The sequence below is a fragment of the Apodemus sylvaticus genome, chromosome 13 (genome assembly GCF_947179515.1).
Source record: "Apodemus sylvaticus chromosome 13, mApoSyl1.1, whole genome shotgun sequence".
Taxonomy (NCBI): Eukaryota; Metazoa; Chordata; class Mammalia; order Rodentia; family Muridae; genus Apodemus; species Apodemus sylvaticus.
Genome location: NC_067484.1, coordinates 82,239,513 through 82,258,217, shown reverse-complemented (window position 1 = coordinate 82,258,217; position 18,705 = coordinate 82,239,513). Strand labels below are relative to the sequence as shown.

The window sequence follows — 18,705 nt, the reverse complement described above, 5'->3', positions numbered from 1 at the left end:
AGCTTCAGTGAAACACTGCACTCCAAATTCTCCTGATGTGTTTTGTGAATGACATGTTCATTATGCTCCGTAAGTCAGTGATTTGGCAGGCTCTCTGTTAGTATTGGAAGAAGTGAAACAGTCCAAGGACCGCCCCCACTTTTATAAATGTCAGAGCCACGTGTACATATTCATGTGTGTGTATGTGTGTGTGTTATGAGAGAGAGTGTATAGGTATGTATATGTGTGTGCATGTGTGAAAGTGAGTGTATGTGTGTGAGAGTGTGTATGAGTGTGTGTGTGTGAGTCTGTGAGAGTATTGTGAGGGTGAGTGTGTATTAGTGTGTGTGAATGTGTGTGAGTGTATGAGTGTGTGAGAGTATGTGTTGTGAGAGAGAACATGTATGTATGTGTGTATGCGTATGTGCATACATGACTGAGAGTGAGTGTATGTGTGTGTGTATGAGTGTGTGTGTGAGTGTGAATGTGTGAGTGTATATATGAGTTTATGTATGTGAGTGTGTATGAGTGAGTGTGTGAGAATTGTGTGAATGAGTATGAGTGTATATGAGTATATGAATGTGTAAATGTATGCTTGTGAGTGGGTGTGGGAGTATGTAAGTGTATGAGTGTGTGTGAATGTGTGTGTGGGTATATGAATGTGTGAGTGAGTATGTATGTGTTGTGAGAGAGAGAACATGTATATATGTATGTATGTGCATGCATTGGTGAAAGTAAGTGTATTACTGTGTGTATGTGAGTGTATGAGTATGTGTGTGTGTGTGAGAGTCGATGTGTGTGAGAGTGTGCATATGAGTGTGTGAGAGTGAGTGTGTGTATGAGTATATGTGTGTGAGTGTGTATGTATGTGAGAGAATGAGTTGTGTCAGTGTGTAAGTCAGAGGTTGACATTAAGGGAGTTCCTGTTTCATTCTCCACCTTTTTTGGCCATTTTTTATTCGACACATTCTTTATTTACATTTCAAATGATTTCCCCTTTCCAGGATAACATCCCATAAGCCCTCTTCCCTCCCCCTGTTCCCAATCCACTCCTTCCTGCTTCCCTGTCCTGGTATTCCCCTACACTGCTGCACTGAGACTATCCAGGGCCAGGGGCCACTCCTTCCTTCTTCTTAGGCGTCATTTGATATGTGAATTGTGTCTTGGGTATTCAAAGCTTCTAGGCTAATATCCACTTATCAGTGAGTGTATACCATGAGTGTTCTTTTGAGACTGGGTTACCTCACATAGGATGATATTCTCCATTCCCATACATTTGTCTAAGAATTTCATGAATTCATTGTTTTTTTTCTGTATTTTTTTTATTCGATATAATGTATTTACATTTCAAATGATTTCCCTTTTCTAGCCCCCCCACTCCCCGAAAGTCCCGTAAGCCCCCTTCTCTTCCCCTGTCCTCCCACCCACCCCTTCCCACTTCCCCGTTCTGGTTTTGCCGAATACTGTTTCACTGAGTCTTTCCAGAACCAGGGGCCACTCCTCCTTTCTTCTTGTACCTCATTTGATGTGTGGATTATGTTTTGGGTATTCCAGTTTTCTAGGTTAATATCCACTTATTAGTGAGTGCATACCATGATTCACCTTTTGAGTCTGGGTTACCTCACTTAGTATGATATTCTCTAGCTCCATCCATTTGCCTAAGAATTTCATGAATTCATTGTTTCTAATGGCTGAATAGTACTCCATTGTGTAGATATACCACATTTTTTGCATCCACTCTTCTGTTGAGGGATACCTGGGTTCTTTCCAGCATCTGGCAATTATAAATAGGGCTGCTATGAACATAGTAGAACATGTATCCTTATTACATGGTCTGTAACCCATTTTCAAACTGAATTGTTTTCTTTGTGTTCAGGGGGGAGGGTTGGTTGTTTGGTTGTTTGGTTGTTTGGTCAGTTGGTCGGTTGGTTGGCTGGTTGGTTGATTGGTTGATTGGTTGGTTGGTTTTGTTTTTGTAGTTTTTTGTTTTTGTCAGATGTATGACTGGGAAGTATTTTTCCTGTTCTGTAGGCTTCTGCTTTGCTTGCATGGTGGTGTTCATCACTATACAGAAGCGTTTTAGCTTCAAGCATTCCGCTTATTAGTTATTAGTCCTGTGCCTGTGCTTTTGGCTTCCTGGTCAGAAAAGTCTTTCCTGTGCTGATGAGATCAAGTGAATTCCCTGCTTTCTTTCCTGTGCAGTTCAGGAAATTTGGTTTTGCGTTTAGATCCTTTATCGATTTGGAGTCAAGCTTTTGGTACAGGGTAATATACATCAATATAGTTTCCTTCTTGTACATTTTTTGAAGCTTTTGGCTTGAGAGGCACCATTTGTTGAAGATGCTTTGTTTCCTGCTATGTACGATTTGGCTTCTTTTTAAAACTCAAGCGTCTGTACCTATGCAGTGATGCTTGGGTCTTCAGGTCTAGTCCATTGACCGAAACATCTGTTTTTATGCTATATCATAGTAATTTTGATTCTATAAACTGTATTACAGTGTGAAATGGAAGTGGTGACACTTTTAACAGTTCTTTTATTACTCAAGATTGTTTTTGCTATCTGTGTAATACCTTTTTTGACTTCCCATATGAAATTGGAGGTTGTTCTTCAACTGTGAAGAACTTTGTTGGAATTTTGGTAGGGATTTTATTTCATCTGTAGATTGCTTTTGACAGGATGGCCATTTTCACACTATGAATCCTCCTGATCCATGGATATTGGAGATCTTTCCATCTCCGGGAATCTTTTTCAATTTCTTTAATATCATAAAGTTTTTAATTATGCTTTAGTCTATCACACCCTTCATTAGAGTAATCCCAAAACATTTTTGAAGCAATTGTGAAAGGTACTGTTTCCATCATTTCTAGCTCAGTATGTTTGACATTTGTATATAAGAAGGCTACTGATTTTGTGTATTAATTTTAAATATGGCTACTTTGCTGAAAGAAGTTTCCTGCTGGACTCCTGAGGATCTTAAATATAAAACCATATCATCTGCAAATGAGGATAATGTTCTTTCTTTTAAATATGGCTACTTTGCTGAAAGAAGTTTCCTGCTGGACTCCTGAGGATCTTAAATATAAAGCCATATCATCTGCAAATGAGGATATTGTTCTTTCTTTCCTATTTTTATCCTCTTGGTTCTTTTCAGATTTCTTAGTGCTCAGCTAAGACTTCAAGTAGTCTATTAAATAGGTATGGAGCAAGTGGACACCCCTATCTTGTTTCAGATCTTAGTGGAAATGTTTTCAGTTTCTCTCTGTTTAGGTTGATCTTGTCTTTGTAATGCTGAAGTATGTACCTTATACACCTAATCTCTCCAGGACATTTACCACAAAAGGGTGCTGGATCATATCAAAGGCCTTTGCTGCAACTAATAAGATGAGATGCTTTTTATCTTCCAGTTTGTGTATGTGGTGGATCACATTTATCAATTTATGTATGTTGAATTTCTGCATCTCTGGGATGAAGCCTACTTGATCGTGGTAGATAATCTTTTTGCTAAGTTTTTGAATTATGCTTCCAAGTATTTGATTGAGAAATCCTGCATGTGTGTTTCTAAGGAATATTGATCTATTTTTTGAGACAAGTTCTCTCATTAGATCCGAGAGCTCATTGATTTGGCTAGGCTGGCCAGTGATCTGTCTGGCTCTGCCTCTTCTGTGGCACCGTGACAAATGCATGCCACCATACCCAGCTTAGATGTAGGTGTTGAGGATCCAAAGTCAGGCCCGCATACATTCATGACAAGTACTTCACTGAGCCTTCGCTCCAGCCCCAGCTCCTGTGTTTTGACCTTGTAAAATACTAGCTGCCTTTTTTAAAAGCAAATATATCACACTCAAACAATTGGTTTGTGTTTAGAAAATGAGAGTGGTTGAAAAGAATGTGCTCTTAAAGGTTGTCTCTTGAAGGACCTGCTCTTTTCTGCAGGGAAATGAAGGGGGAGTGGATCTGTGAGGGGGCTGGGAAGAGTGGAGGGACGGGAAACTGTGGTTGGGATATTGTATGAGAGAAGCATCTATTTTCAATAGTAAAATAAAATATCAAATTAATAAATAAAAGTTGAACTTGAAAAAAATCCACATAGTTAACCTGACTTATAATTTAAAACTTCTCTAAGGAAATAAAATATGAAGCTTCTGAAGTCTGTTTGAATAAATTATAGAGACTGGAGTCATGCATAAGATTATTTCATGAAACCCAGAGACAAAAAGCAGAATCCATTATGTGAAGCCATCACCACCCAGGGCCTCATCCTATGGCTACCAGCCTATATTTTGAGCAAGTGACATGTACAACAAATAAACTAGAAGGTTCTGATGTCTCTTGAAAAACAAAGTGTCACATAGACAGTTTATCGGCAACGCGTGGCGAATCATATTCACAACCTTTTCTAAAGTGTGTCTGCATAATGCATGCAGCCGTGTGTCCTACAATTTCTACAGAGCAGAAAATGTCAACATTATTTATTAGGAGTACCCTAAATAACATCATTTTTTTTTCTGTTATCATTAAACAGGGAAGGCCATGGTAAAATCTCAGTATTTGCTGTCAAAATGGCTTTGGCTACACTGTGTGGAGGAAAGATCATGGACAAGTTAAGATGTAAGTTATCCCTGCCCCCACTCTGAGTGCACCCTACCTCCTCTCGTATCCTTGCTGTGCCCCCTGTCTATCTCTGTCTTCCCTCATTCTGTGAGAGCTGTCTCAAACGGAGTATTCTTTGTCCTTTAAATTTTATAGTACAACTATGTCCACACTGTATGAATGTTAATGAAATGAACGTTGCCCTCTGCTTTTGAATTATCGTTATTTATAACTTCCTGAGCACCTCCAACTAGAATCTTTCTGCTATTGAAGTATTAAATTTTCACTGATTTAAAATGATGTTGGTATGGGATTTCACCTACTCGTTTACCGTGAATATTATGAGTTTGGTATGGAATGCTGTGTTAGAAAGGGCGTGACCAGGGGCACCAATCAGCCATGTTGTGAGCCCAGGCATGCCACGGAGGCTAAGTTACACTATAGACATGATTTTATTTCTTCAATCCCTAGTTTCCTTCTGTAGCTCCACTGTGGGTTTTATTAAATCTGGAGGGTGCCTTCCAACTCTGTTAGCCTCCCTTTCTTCCTGTTAGATTCCAAGTAGGCAAAAAGGAAAGAGGAGGAGAAGGAAAACCCTTTGCTCCTTTGGAATCTAGCCTGACATACTGCAGGAAGGTTTTCTCCCTGGATAACCAGATTAGGGAGAAGATGGCGAAGCTGAGGTGGCCTCAACTTCCTTCACTTCCATAATTTGCTTTCATGGAACAGCCAGTGTATCCAGAAGTCAGAGGAGCCCACTCAGATCCTGGGCCCAGTTCGCTTCTCTTGGTTAGCCTACGAGATACATAAATTGAAAAACTATCTCCTCCATTGTTTGACTGGGAAATAATAAATGAAAAGTTCTGGGAGCCTGTACCTTTCTCTTTGTTCTTTAAATGGCTTCAGGATTATCAAGGGGACATTTCTTCAAGATTAGGCTTAGAGAAGAAAGTTTAACAAAACGAACAGGGCCAGAGGTTAAAACCCCAGCAGAACCCGACTGCTACCTTCATGTCACAATTGGCCACTTATGCTGAGGACATCAGAGAAGCGTTTCAAGAATTAAAAATCTTCAAAAGCATCTTCTAACGCTTATTCAATATTGTATTCACAGACAAATGAGTGAAAGGGTCCTATATTAGAGGAAGTTTGAGCCAAACTGATGAAAGGCAGTTTTCTAAATGTCAGGACCCTCTGAGCCGTTTGTGAGGCCAGCAAGCCCTCATCCTGGAAGACCCAGGCTCTCCTGCTCAGCTCTCCTGGGACTCAGATGTTGTCATCCTTTGGAGACAACCATCTTGGCAATGACCTGTCACTCTCTGTCCTGGCCAGTCTCAGTGCCATCCCAGGCCAGTCACTAAAATAGCTACTGGTACACAAAAAGCATGGCAAACATATCATTCATTTCCACATCCTGTGCTGGGAAGAGCCACTCTTCCTCTTAGGCAGGATCAGAGTTGAAAGGAAGGCTAGCAAGATAGCAATGGCGGTCAAACACAGGCCTAAAGACATGAGGCTAATCCTGGGCTTGCACAAAGTGGAGTAAGAGAACCAGCTCCTAGGAATTGTCCTCTGATCGCTACACATGTGTAAGATGTTCGCATAGACACATACACATGCATGCACACACCCACACATGCACATATGCACACTTACTTTTGGAGTATGCATCAAATCCATGATTGTTAGGCAAGCAATTAACAGCATGAACACAGTTTAAAAGCACAAGCCAGTTTAAGTTGTTTGTTTGTTTGTTTGTTTGTTTGGGGTTTTTTGGTTGGTTGGTTGGTTGGTTGGTTGGTTGGTTGGTTGGTTTTCCTTTGTGTTTGTTTGTTTTGGATCACTGAGTCCTTCTCCTGCAACCCCTGAGATCAGAGAAAGCTGTGTAACAGCTACAGTGCTTTCTCCTCACCCTGGCCACCATCCTCCCAAAAGCCAGTTGAGCAAAGCAGTCACACCCTAGTGACACAGTCAGTCTTCTTCGATACAGAGAAGGAAGCAGCCACAGCAGGATTCCCATTAGAGACTCAACAACCTCATGTCACAAGTTCTAATGAAAAGTTCATGGTATGACCAACACGCATCTCATTCCTATCTCAAGAGCAGTGGACCTCAATTACCATCTTACCTCCCTAGTTCTCAGGGTGAAGACTCTCTCTTAGATTAGTAATCCCAGGAAGATAGTTTGAATGGCTTCCAGGTAATTATGTTGAAGGCAGTTTGATCTTGACTGTAGCTGGAGGCAATTTATTTCTCTGCAAAATATTAGTACAAAGTGAATATCCTTCATCACCAATATTTCTAGTTTGAATAATAGTTATTGACTAAATGAGGCAATCCAGCCACATACAGCCACAACTGTGTCTTGGTAAAAAAGATTGAAGAATTTTTTTAATGAAGTTTTTCTATGCTGGCTCTTGTCTTAGTAGTAAAACAGACAAGTCATGATTTCTTGTGCTACTTTAGTGAAAGGAAAACGTAAAATGAAGTATGGAAAGATTTTCCAGATTTGGATTTTTGTTTTCCCTTCTGTAAAAATATCTAATGTATTTAAGCCAATATCACAGCCATGCTAGTTTAGCAATATTTCTATTTCTGTGCGTGGGGAGAAAAGATATTTAGTTTGTTCCAACTTGTTCCTTTTTATTGGAAAGAACAGAGCAAGAATAATTGGCTGAATTTTTTAAAGCAAGGGGGAAAACAAGAGAAAAATGAAGCAGATTTTATTAAATGATTCTCAGTGCAATAAAGGGGCCACTAACTCCATTTTACATCATACTCTCTGCTACTTAGAGCCACCACCAACTGATATGCACGGTGTTGCCCATGTGGCTCCTGGTGGCACTACTGGGACAGCCTATGGAGAAAAGGCTGCTTTCTGGAGGTGTATGGCGGAGCTCCAGAGACATCAAGTCACCTAGTATCCCCCCTTCCTGTTTAATCGTTCTCATCTAGTAATTAACTGCTTTAATGGGTGGCAACAGTTGTCTCTTGAACTGTCTGGTTGGTTGGTTCTTCTCAAATATGTCCAGTGTATCTACATGCAAGCATGGGTGCATACGCCCATACTCCCATCTATGTGTGAAAGCAAGCGTGCTTGGGTGCATGTCCTATGGAAGCCAGAAGACAACTTTCATTGTCTTATGGGAGAATTTTGCCTGTCTCGTTTGAGACAGGATTTCCCGTTAGCCTGGAGCTCACTAATTAAGCTAGCCTGCCCGGCAAGTGAGCCCTGAGGGCCCTCGTGTTTCTGCCTTCCTAGTGCTACAGTTACACGCATGCTCCAATGCCCCCCAGCATATGTACATAATTCTGTGGAGCACATTAAGGCCTCATGCTTACAAGCCAAACACTGTACCCACTCGGCCAAGTCTCCAGTAAAAATACACAGATCTTAAAGAAATTCTAAGTCCAAGGACATCAGCCTGGGCTGTCATATTTCGCCTACAGTCTCTAAGTGTGCTGTTTGTTTTTATTGGGTTTAGAGGCTTTGTTTCTTTGTTTGTTTGCTTGCTTGCTTGCTTGTTTTGCTTTAGTTCAGAAGACCCACACTATAGCAAACACCTTGTATTCATCAGATTTCTCTCTCTCTCTGATTGGGTTGCTCTGCCTTCACAAACTGCCTCCAGGCTTGCTTTAATCCTTCATTATGCCCCCTTAACATCATCCAGACACACTCTGAGCCACACAGCACAAGTTTGAAGGCTTTTCATATCGGGTGTCAGCATCCGCTGCGCCCTGGTGCCCTGACCCCACTCAAGGCTCCTCGAAGGTCCTTGAGAACACTGTGTTCGCACTGACTGCCCTTTGCCCTGACCCTGTTTCTTCAAGCTGCCGACTCCCTCGCCTGTACTGACTGCCCAGTGGCCCAGGTTACACTTTGCCCTTCCACACTGCTCTCCCCGTATCCACACCACAGTGTTACAACTGTGCTGTTCTGTGTGGCGTCCTTCTGGCTTTTTTCAGTCCACAAGTCTCCCAGAAGGGAAGAACCACATCCTGGTTTCTTGTGTATTACTGATTAGGGCAATGCTACCCAATTAGTGTGTGCCAGGTGGACTGCTGCTAATGAACCGGCGAAGGCAAATTCATGTTATGGTGCTCTTAGAAGCGCAAAGGGGTGTGTAATATGATTTGGAGCCACAAGACAAACTCCCACAGGAGAAGGGGATTTCATATGATTGAAGAGTGTCAGCAACAGAAAGTATACAGTATGGAATCAATAGTCAAAATATCTAAAATGTATATACTGTGTCCCACATGTGAAGTGTTATTCTGAATGCTTTATATCTATTAACTGATTGAATCCTTGAAATAATCTTTCAATATATATATATATATTGAAATATATATATATAAACTTATCAACTAAAGCCAAAACTAAAGTATGAACATGAATTATTTTCATATCAACTTCAGAGTTCCTTCATATTATTTTAATGACCCGAGTCGGCCATCTGTCACCACTTCCTGATAATCTCCATGGTCCATACTTACTTGTTTCTTACTTAGACAGCCTTCCTCAGCACAGATAAAGTTCCCTTTAGTGTCAAGTGTGTGGCAGGTCACTAGAAGTACTCCTGGTTTTGTTCTAGTTAGAGATTAAATTCATAACTTTTCACTGAGACCAAATAAATCTAAAAAGACAGAAGCCACTTATGGGGGAGGGATGATTTCCTTGGGTTTACAGTTCAGGAAGATCAGTCTGCTACACTGAGGACAGCAGGAGACAAGACAGGATCCTGCCCATAACACTGAGAGGGGCGCTGGGGGTGGCTTAGTCATAGGATGTCAGCTCAGGAGGCATGAGGGGCCATCAGGGGAACCAGAAGTGGGATGTCCTTTAAGGCCCACCCCTGACAGCTTACAGCGGCACCGTGCCTCCCACCCCAGAGGTTCTATGATCTATCAATCAAAGAAGCACCAATAGTTACCTGCCAAGAATCCAAAGGTGAGCGTGCTGGGACTTTGCATTCAAGCCAGAACAGAAAGGTTGCCTAAAAGCCCAGGTAAACAAAGGTGTCCTGGCTTAGAAAATCAGAGCCTCAAGGAAACTCAGGGTGACCCTGTACGAACCATCCACCTGCCTCAAAGCCAGCAAGGTGGCAGCTCCCGTGGAAACGCCAGTCTGCTTCCCTAAGTTTTCTTTTCTCTCTGTCCATTGGACCATTTCCGCTTCTACGTGTAAAATTGATCAGCATGTCTTCTGCTGACAGCGTCTTTTTTATGTGTTTGTTCTTGGCCATTTTGACTGGAACCTGGGTGAAACCTCAGCCAGCAGACAACATTACAGGGGTGCAGAGAACGGCACTTTTAGCTCGAACTGAATTTGTTTTTTAATTGACCCAAAATTATTGGCATTCATTACTTATGATATGTTTTTGCACATAGATGCATTGTGAAATGGTTAAATCTACCTGGTTAACATATGCACCACTTTATGCAGTATTTTGTGATGAGAACCACATTCATCAACTATATTAACATGTATGCCATTACCTTGCCACCCCACTGTGCAGTCTCTCTCTTGAATGTGTTCCTTAGCGGTAACTACATATGGTTTGATGACGAATGTCCAGGTCTTAGTGTCTTTTAAGCACCGCAGGATCTGATAATCACCATTCTACACTCTACTTCTGAAATTAGCATGTTTATATTCCACATGAGTGTGAATATGTAATATTGGTCTTTGTCTGTGTGCCTCATTTCACTTAACGGAATACCCTCTGAGCTCATCACACTGTTGCAGATGGTGAGAGTTCCTTCTTCTATGGATGGATAATATTCCACTGGGGATATGCCCCCTTATTTATCTGTCCATCTGTTCTAGTTGGGTTGATGGTACATCTTCACTGTTGCAGAGAGGTTATGCTAAACATGAAAGCAAAGATATTTCATCAACAAATTAGTTTCATTTAGAGATATATTGAGTATGCATCTAAAGTTATATCTAAATAAAACTAGTTTGTTAGTCTTCCTGTTAGGTCCCTTAGGGGTCGTATTCCTTTCTCCTATTCTTCCGTAAGAGTGTCCAAGCTCCATCCACTGTTTCCCTGTGGGTGTCTGCATCTCTGGGAGTCATTTGATGGGTGGAACCTCTCAGAGGACAGCCATGCAAGATTCCTGTGTGCAAGCCTAACAGAGTAACGCTGATAGTGTCAGGGATTCGTGCTTGCCTATGGGAGGGGTCTCAAGCCGGGCTGGTTATTGGTTGGCCATTCCCTCGGTCTCTGTTCCACCCCAGTAAAAGAATTGCTGAACTATGTAGTGACTTTATTTCATTTTTCTGTGTTCCCTTTTCAGTCCTCTCTCCCATGGTTGTTCTCCTGGCTCTTTTTAGTCATTCTTGCTGAAGAATCACCCTAACTGTGCCTTCCATTTGCATTTATTAGCCGATCATTGGCCTTGAGCATTTCTGCAGACCCCTAGCCAATTGTGTGCCCTCCTTCAGGGAATGTCTCCTTGGCTCCTCTGCCTGTTTTCAGTCAGGTTCTTTTCTTGCCGTTGAGTTATTTGAGTTGCTTGGGTCTTTGGGAACTGAGCTGTATTTTGGATGTTAACCTCAGAATTTCTACAAATCACTGTTAGTATCAATTGTGGCGCATCATTTTATCTGGGAGATTTAAAATGAAGAGAGTCAGGGTGCATCCTAAAAACACAATCCAGTAAAAGCTTGTAGTGTGTGTAATTAGAGTATAAATGGGGCATCCTTGGGTTACATTTTGACCTTGAGAAATGGAACTCAAAGAGAACAGAGAAAACCCATTGAACTTACTAAGCTTTGTCCGGCAGCTTCACTGGCTGAGTGGCATCTACTTAACATGAGATCAACTAATGGCCAATCCCCTCACTCTGGTAATTCTGGGGGTTATGAGGCGCCATGGGAATTGAGCTGTTAAGTGTTCATTAAGCCCCCATCATGGCAGGACGGAGCTCACGGGCTCAGTGAAGCCAGCAGTATTCTGGGAAGTCATCTGAAATCCCAATCTTACCTCAAAGGTCAGGCAGGCTTCTCGTCACCACACAGAGACCCTTCCTGAGAAGTCTCATGCCCCCCTCACTGTCGGACAGTGTGACTTACAAAGCTTTGCTGCCTCTGTGGGAACTTACTCAAGTGCTGGCTTATTTCTATTTTTCTTTATTTTTCAAGTATATTAAGTCAAATCCCCAAATTTTGGTAATGGTACAAATGGTTCTAATCAAATTTCTAATCAGATAAATGATATGTGTACCTTCCCCAATTCTATAGTGATAATTTCATTCTGTTTCCTAAGAGGCTGGCATTTTTGCCTTCCCTTTTGGTTGCCATGATAAAATGTCCCGACAGAAACAATTTAAGGGAGAAAGGGTTTATTTAGATTCGTGGTTCCCACGGGATTCGGCTGTCATGGTAGAGAATGCACTGCACATTGGCGGGAACAAACTCCCAGCCTGGTACATCAATCCCATCAGCAGTCCAGGGGCAGAGAAAGAACAAGAAGAAAAGCCAGGCAAGAGAACTCCTAAGTCTGCCCACACTAGCAAGGCCCTGCCTGCTGAATGTTCCACAGCCCTGCCAAACAGCACCACCTGATGGTAGATGGGGACCAGGGGTTCAAACACAGTCACACTGCAGCATCTATTACATCTATAAAACTTACCTTTAGAGTATTATTTGTAAGCTGATAATTCACCTCAAGAAAAAATATGATGTTCTCTGTCTTATGAAAATAGATTAACATTACCCAAATTACAAATCACCTTCAAAGATGCACCACACATATAGCAAGAAGAAAACACTGGATATCATGCTGAGATCATTTCAGCAGGACAAATTAGCTTTCGTGTTATGTTTCCACAAATAATAGACTTCTTCTGCATTCTTTGTATTGGAGATGCTGAGATAAAACTTTAGAATGTTTATGTGGTAAACATCTTCAGCCTTTTTTCCCACCAGATATTTTCTCAATGATCTCTGACTCCAGTGGAGTGATGGTTTATGGAAGATACGACCAGTTCCTTCGGGAAGTTCTCAAACTACCCACAGCAGTTTTCGAAGGTCCTTCGTTTGGCTACACAGAACAGTCAGCTAGATCCTGTTTCTCTCAACAGGTAACTTTCTACAGAAAATCTTCCAAACACTGTTATTCTTTCTGTGTGTGACTTCCAGGTTCAGAAGTCCAAATTCTTCTTCACGGCAGCAACCTGGGGTATAGTCTTCCAGCCTGTGATCCAGCAACTAACAATATACCTGAATAGTAATCATAATGAGAGCTTACTGGACAAGAGCCTCACATCATGCTTATTATTTCTACTGTATAATTTAGTCTTTGTGGCAACATATACCCTTGACCATTAATATCTCTATATCATCATAAGGACTGAATTGTCACTCAGACCCCACACTAAGGTTTGACAATGTCCATCAAAGGAGAGGAGTCCTCTCACATACCTCATTACGGTCTGTGAGGTCCAATACCTGATGAACACTGCTGCCTAAATCTTTCACAATATGACATAGTGATGCTTTAGACTTTGTTGCTAGACTTAGATTACAGAATCAACAACTTAGACCTCTATGGAAAGATCATATGTTCATTCCCCAATACAAGCAGTGGTAGTTTCTAAATTCATGCACATAGCATATATTTATAATCTTATAAAGTCTAAACTAACTAAGCGTGACCTTTCAAGTGGTCCGTGCAATTCAAACATAAAACAACATTGAAAGAACAAAGAAAGGTGCACAGTGGCTACTGGAAAGTTGCACTGTTCTCCCAGCCAGTGACACCATCAGTCTACACTTCCTGGGCCATTGGCAAAGTTGAATACGCATCAGGTGTCCCTCCTATCATGCATCTGTAGAAGTGTTACTATCCTCCTGATAAGTATAGATGTAACTGACTGAACTAGATGCTAACCCGGCTCCTGAGCCATCTTGACTAGGAAGGTCTTTGTGAAATCCTCCCAGTCCCAATGCCAACCTTAGGATGGCTCAGGTGCCCCTGTGCATGTCTCCTCCCCTGCTCTGAGCCAGGGCATTCTCCTGTCAGTGGTGTCGCTTTGCTCTTGGCGTATCCCCTAGCTGGATTCTGGTACTCAATGGTACCCACTCTATTGTCTCCCCATCCCTTTTCCTCCTCTTCCTCTTCCCAGTCTCTAGGAAATTACTGTTTATTCCCTGAAATGCGTATATTTTTTAGCTTCTACATGTGAAAACATGTAGTATTTGTCTTTCTATACCTGACCTTCAAACTTAAAAAGACTTAGATGTTCAAAGACAATTAAATGTGATATTCCCATGCTAAAAATTTCTTCCAAAATATCCTAAAGATTGCCCCATGAAATCATTATTTACTTATTATTAATGATGAGAAATTTAAACACATTCCATTCATAGTAACATCTTGGAAACTTTAGGAATGATTATAACCTAGGCAATAGGACTGAGTAACCAAAGTAGATAAATACGATTATCTGAAAATGTAAAAAGTGTCACATGTAAATACAAGTTTACTTTATTTTTGCTTTAATGTCTTTATAGCCACAGTTTAAAAGGCTAAACCTCAGGAGTCAGGGAGGAGGTGCGCCAGAGAGATGGTTCAGGGGTTAAAAGCACAGGCTGCTCTCATAGATGACCTGTGTTCGATTCCCAGCACCCACATGGAGGCTCCCCAGCCTCTGCGACTCTAGTCCCAGGGGATCTCACTCCTGGCCTTCATGGGGCCCATGTGGTACACAGACATACACGCAAGCAAAGCCCTCATATACCCATACACATAATATAAATAAATAGGGCTGATTACGAATGTGTTTGAAATATTTTATTGGGGGAAACTCCATACAATGTACAGTAATAGCTTTAAAGAAAATTTTTTCTAGACATATAAATTCTGATACCTTATAAAAATACTATCTCCTTACTAATTCTTAATGCAGTGTATATCTTAACAGCAACATACATATAAACCCAATAGAAAGCTTAAACTAGTTGAGGTTATGAGGAAAAACTAAACCTATAAATCCTAAGATCAAGAATTGACAAATGGGATCTCATAAAATTACAAAGTTTCTGTAAGGCAAAGGACACTGTCAAAAGGACAAAATGTCAACCAACAAATTGGGAAAAGATCTTCACCAACCCTACATCCGATACAGGGCTAATATCCAATATATACAAAGAACTCAAAAAGTTAGACCCCGGGGAACTAAATAACCCTATTAAAAAATGGGGTACAGATCTAAACAAAGGATTTTCACCTGAAGAAATTTGGATGGCCGAGAAGGAGCTTAAGAAATGCTCAACATCATTAGTCATTAGGGAACTGCAAATCAAAACAACCCTGAGATTTCACCTCACACCAGTCAGAATGGCTAAGGTCAAAAACTCAGGAGACAACAGGTGTTGTCGAGGATGTGGAAAAAGAGGAACACTCCTCTCTACTGCTTGTGGGATTGCAAGATGGTACAACCACTATGGAAATCAGTCTGGCAGTTCCTTAGAAAACTGGACATGACACTTCCGGAGGACCCTGCTATACCTCTCCTAGGCATATACCCAGAGGATTCCCCGGCATGCAATAAGGACACATGCTCCACTATGTTCATAGCAGCCTTATTTATAATAGCCAGAAGCTGGAAAGAACCCAGATATCCCTCAGTGGAGGAATGGATACAGAAAATGTGGTATATATACACAATGGAGTACTATTCAGCAATTAAAAACAAAGAATTCATGAATTTTTTTAGGCAAATGGTTGGAACTGGGAAGTATCATCCTAAGCGAGGTAATGCAATCACAAAAGAATACACATGGAATGCAATCATTGATAAGTGGATATTAATTAGCCCTGAAGCTCTGAATACTGAAGATCCAATTAGCATATCAAATGATTCCCATGAAGAAGGAAGAAGAGGACCCTAATCCTGGAAAGGCTTGATCCAACATTGTAGGGGAATACCAGAACAGAGAAAAGGGAGGGGGAAAGATAGGAGAATGGATGGAGAGAAGAGGACTTATGGGACATATGGGGAGGGGGAAACTGGGAAAGGGGGAAACTTTTGGAATGTAAACAAAGAATATAGAAAATAAAAATTAAAAAAATATATATAAAAAAAGAAAAAACGAAATTTCAACAAATCCAGAACCAGTTACTAGTGAGATACAGGATTTACTCTAAGCTGTGGCCCTTAAAAACACTATACCTCTGTGGGACTCATTATTACTAAACTATTAAGGTTCTGTCCACTTTGGTAGTCTGGTTCAAATTTTCAAATAAAATGATTTCAGCATTTAACCACACTATTTCTGCTATTCCAGAATTTCAACAGAACCAATCATATCAGCCACTAAATATTCAGTGTGTATGCAATCAAGGAAACTCTGAAGGGAAATCATTCACAAAAACAGCCCAACTCGCAGGGAATTACATAGGCCAGTGTCATGAGGCACTGCTGAGTTAGAGCCTGCCGAGCCTTTAGCTCTTCACCTTCCCAGATTTCTCCCCGCCCCTTATCTCTGAGAGCGACTGACTGGCTGACTCAGAGATGACGGAGACTCTTCTGATTGGCTACCCTCTCAGGCTCAGTGGAGATGACCTGGTCTCATGTAATTTTGGCACAAGAAAGATTGCTGATTTCAGTTCTAAACTAGGATAGTAACACCCTTTGGCGTGTTCTGTTTCTCCCTACATGAAGAGTTAACTGAATGATTTGTTTCTTTGTTATCAAATGATAGCACCTGAGTTCGAATTATTCTCTGACCTATGTCTTCGTGCTTTTCTTTTGCTGGTGCAGAAAAAGGTCACCTTAAATGGCTTCTTGGACACGCTCATGTCGGACCCTCCTCCACAGTGTCTAGTATGGCTGCCTCTTCTGCATCGACTGGCAAATGTAGAGAACGGTGAGTATTTAGAGATGAGCCAAAACACTGTTTAAATTGCTCAAATTCAACCATAAGGTTATGAAGCTCGGGACAGTTTTAGGGAAATTAGTTTAGTGGATCACTTAACAAAGCTACCTCCTGACCCATCAAACCTTATATGCTACACAATTAGGATGGGGAATGCTAAAACAATGATGATGACGATGATGGCGGTAGTGGTGGCGATGGTGATGATAAATAAATAAATTATAACTTCAGTTATAAGTATTCAACAGAAAAATGCCAAGTAAAGGACATTTTCAGGATTTGTTTTAGAAGAGAATGTCCCGTGTTGGTATCTATGACACGAACCATTTTTCTTTTCACTCAAAAATAGGTGAAAGCAATAAATGATAACAACTTGCTCATCTTAAGGCACCTGTTCAATGTCGTGTCTATTAAGTAAATCTATGTTAACAAAAAGAGTAATGTAAATTTCACTGCATGTTTCTTTTCAAAAATAGCAAAGGATTCTAATGATATTTACTACTGGCATAACCAGATTTAAATATAAAATACAACCTAGGACACAATTTAAAGACATTTACACACGGAACAGTATAGAGCCTCTGTTTAATGTTTGTAGTCTCATTGTCAAACTGTAAAATTTCTCCAGTGTAAATTGAAAATAATGTATGCCATGTCTATGTGTGGCTTTAATATACATTGAGGATAAAGATGGCTTCATTTAAAATTTCTCACTTAGAATTTTTAGCATCTGACTCTACTGTCTCTCAATGTTTCAAAATTTATTTTGAACAAAATTAAGAGAACAAATTTCCTAGTTCCTTTGCAGTTACCAAGAATCGCATACATGCAGGAGCCAGGTGCCACTAAGTACCTGCTGTGAGACAGGATGGGTTCAGAGTTCTGGTGGGCAGTCCAGAAGGAGCCGTGGGCCAATCAGAAGGCTGTAAGGGAGTCGTGTGCCAATCAGAATGCTGTGATTTCAGCTCTCGCTCAGTGCTTCCTGTTACAGAAGATCTGTTTCTTAGGCACCCGCCCAGAGGGGTCATCCAGACTTACCTCCTACCCCTGGTTTTCCTGGGAGTCAGAAGAGGGCTTGGGAGTGTTCCGTAAACAGCAGCCCACTCAAGAACACATTATGTTCTTTTCTTCCATTTTACTTTTTACCATTATGTATTCTCCTCTGTATTACTTTTCTTGCCCAGTTAGCAAGATAACAACACAAGAAGTTGTTGTTGTTGTTTTTGCTGCTGCTGCTGCTGCTGCTGCTGCTGCTGCTGCTGCTGCTGCTGAGGTTTTAGTATCTTTAGCTCATGGCATGAAGACAATTTGGATTTGATTATATATTAGCTTCAAATCTCAAAGACTACATAGACAGCTTGGCACTTCACATTTCCTAGCATAATAAGTGAAGTGTCTCTCAAACCGTCTAAGTCAGAACCATGTTCAAATAATTAGTTCATCTTTTGGAGTCCTATCCTTCTGCCCCAGAAAAATGTGCATGTGTGTGCCTGAGTGTGTGTGTGAGTGTGTGTGAGAGAGAGAGAGAGAATGTGTGTGTGTGTGTGTGTGTGTGTGTGTGTGTGTGTGTGTGTGTGTTGGATAAAGTCAATGTCACTCATTAAATAAGCCCATTAGCTATCTAAATTTTTAAGGAACTCAGTTCTCTCACCTAGCCTTCCTATTCCCCCATTTCATTTTTTTTAAGATTTGTTTATTTTATGTAGATAAGTACACTATAGCTGTCTTCAGACACCAGAAGAAGGCATCAGATCCCATTACAGGTGGTTGTGAGCCACCATGTGGTTGCTAGGAATTGAACTCAGGACCTCTGGAAGAGAAGTCAGTACTCTTAACCACTGAGTCTTCTCTCCAGCCCTTTTTTTTAATTTCTTTTTTCTTACTCCCATTTTCTACTTCATTAACATTTGTCCCTGCCTACTGGGTACTTAACTGTATTCATCCACTGTGCTTGTGTGTCTTCATGACTTCTGCTGGGCTCCTGGAGATGATATGGGAGAAAGACTGTCACTTGGGGTAATTTACATTCTTTTGGCATAAGAAATCGAGGTCAGCAGCGTGAAGGTCATTACAGTGTGTGGCCAGAGGACATTTATTCTTCATCCCATTTTATACCCACCCCCCTCTTCACCCTCACATACAAACATGCACCTGCTTGAAAAGTACAGTTCCGGAATAAACTAACCACTTCTCTCAGTCAAAATAGATTATGGTCTGAAATCAGCAGAGCGCACAGCTGAAAAAT

General features: G+C 41.0%; 1 protein-coding gene across 1 annotated transcript in view; it reads left to right on the top strand.

Moving 5' to 3' along the window:
- Dtna (dystrobrevin alpha) overlaps positions 1–18,705 on the top strand; it is a 250,751-nt gene that overhangs the window by 172,079 nt on the left and 59,967 nt on the right. Inside the window, exons 6-8 of the mRNA XM_052155755.1 lie at positions 4,503–4,588; positions 12,507–12,661; positions 16,346–16,451. Of these exons, the coding sequence (XP_052011715.1) occupies positions 4,503–4,588; positions 12,507–12,661; positions 16,346–16,451 (347 nt within the window). The remainder of the gene's footprint in view (positions 1–4,502; positions 4,589–12,506; positions 12,662–16,345; positions 16,452–18,705) is intronic.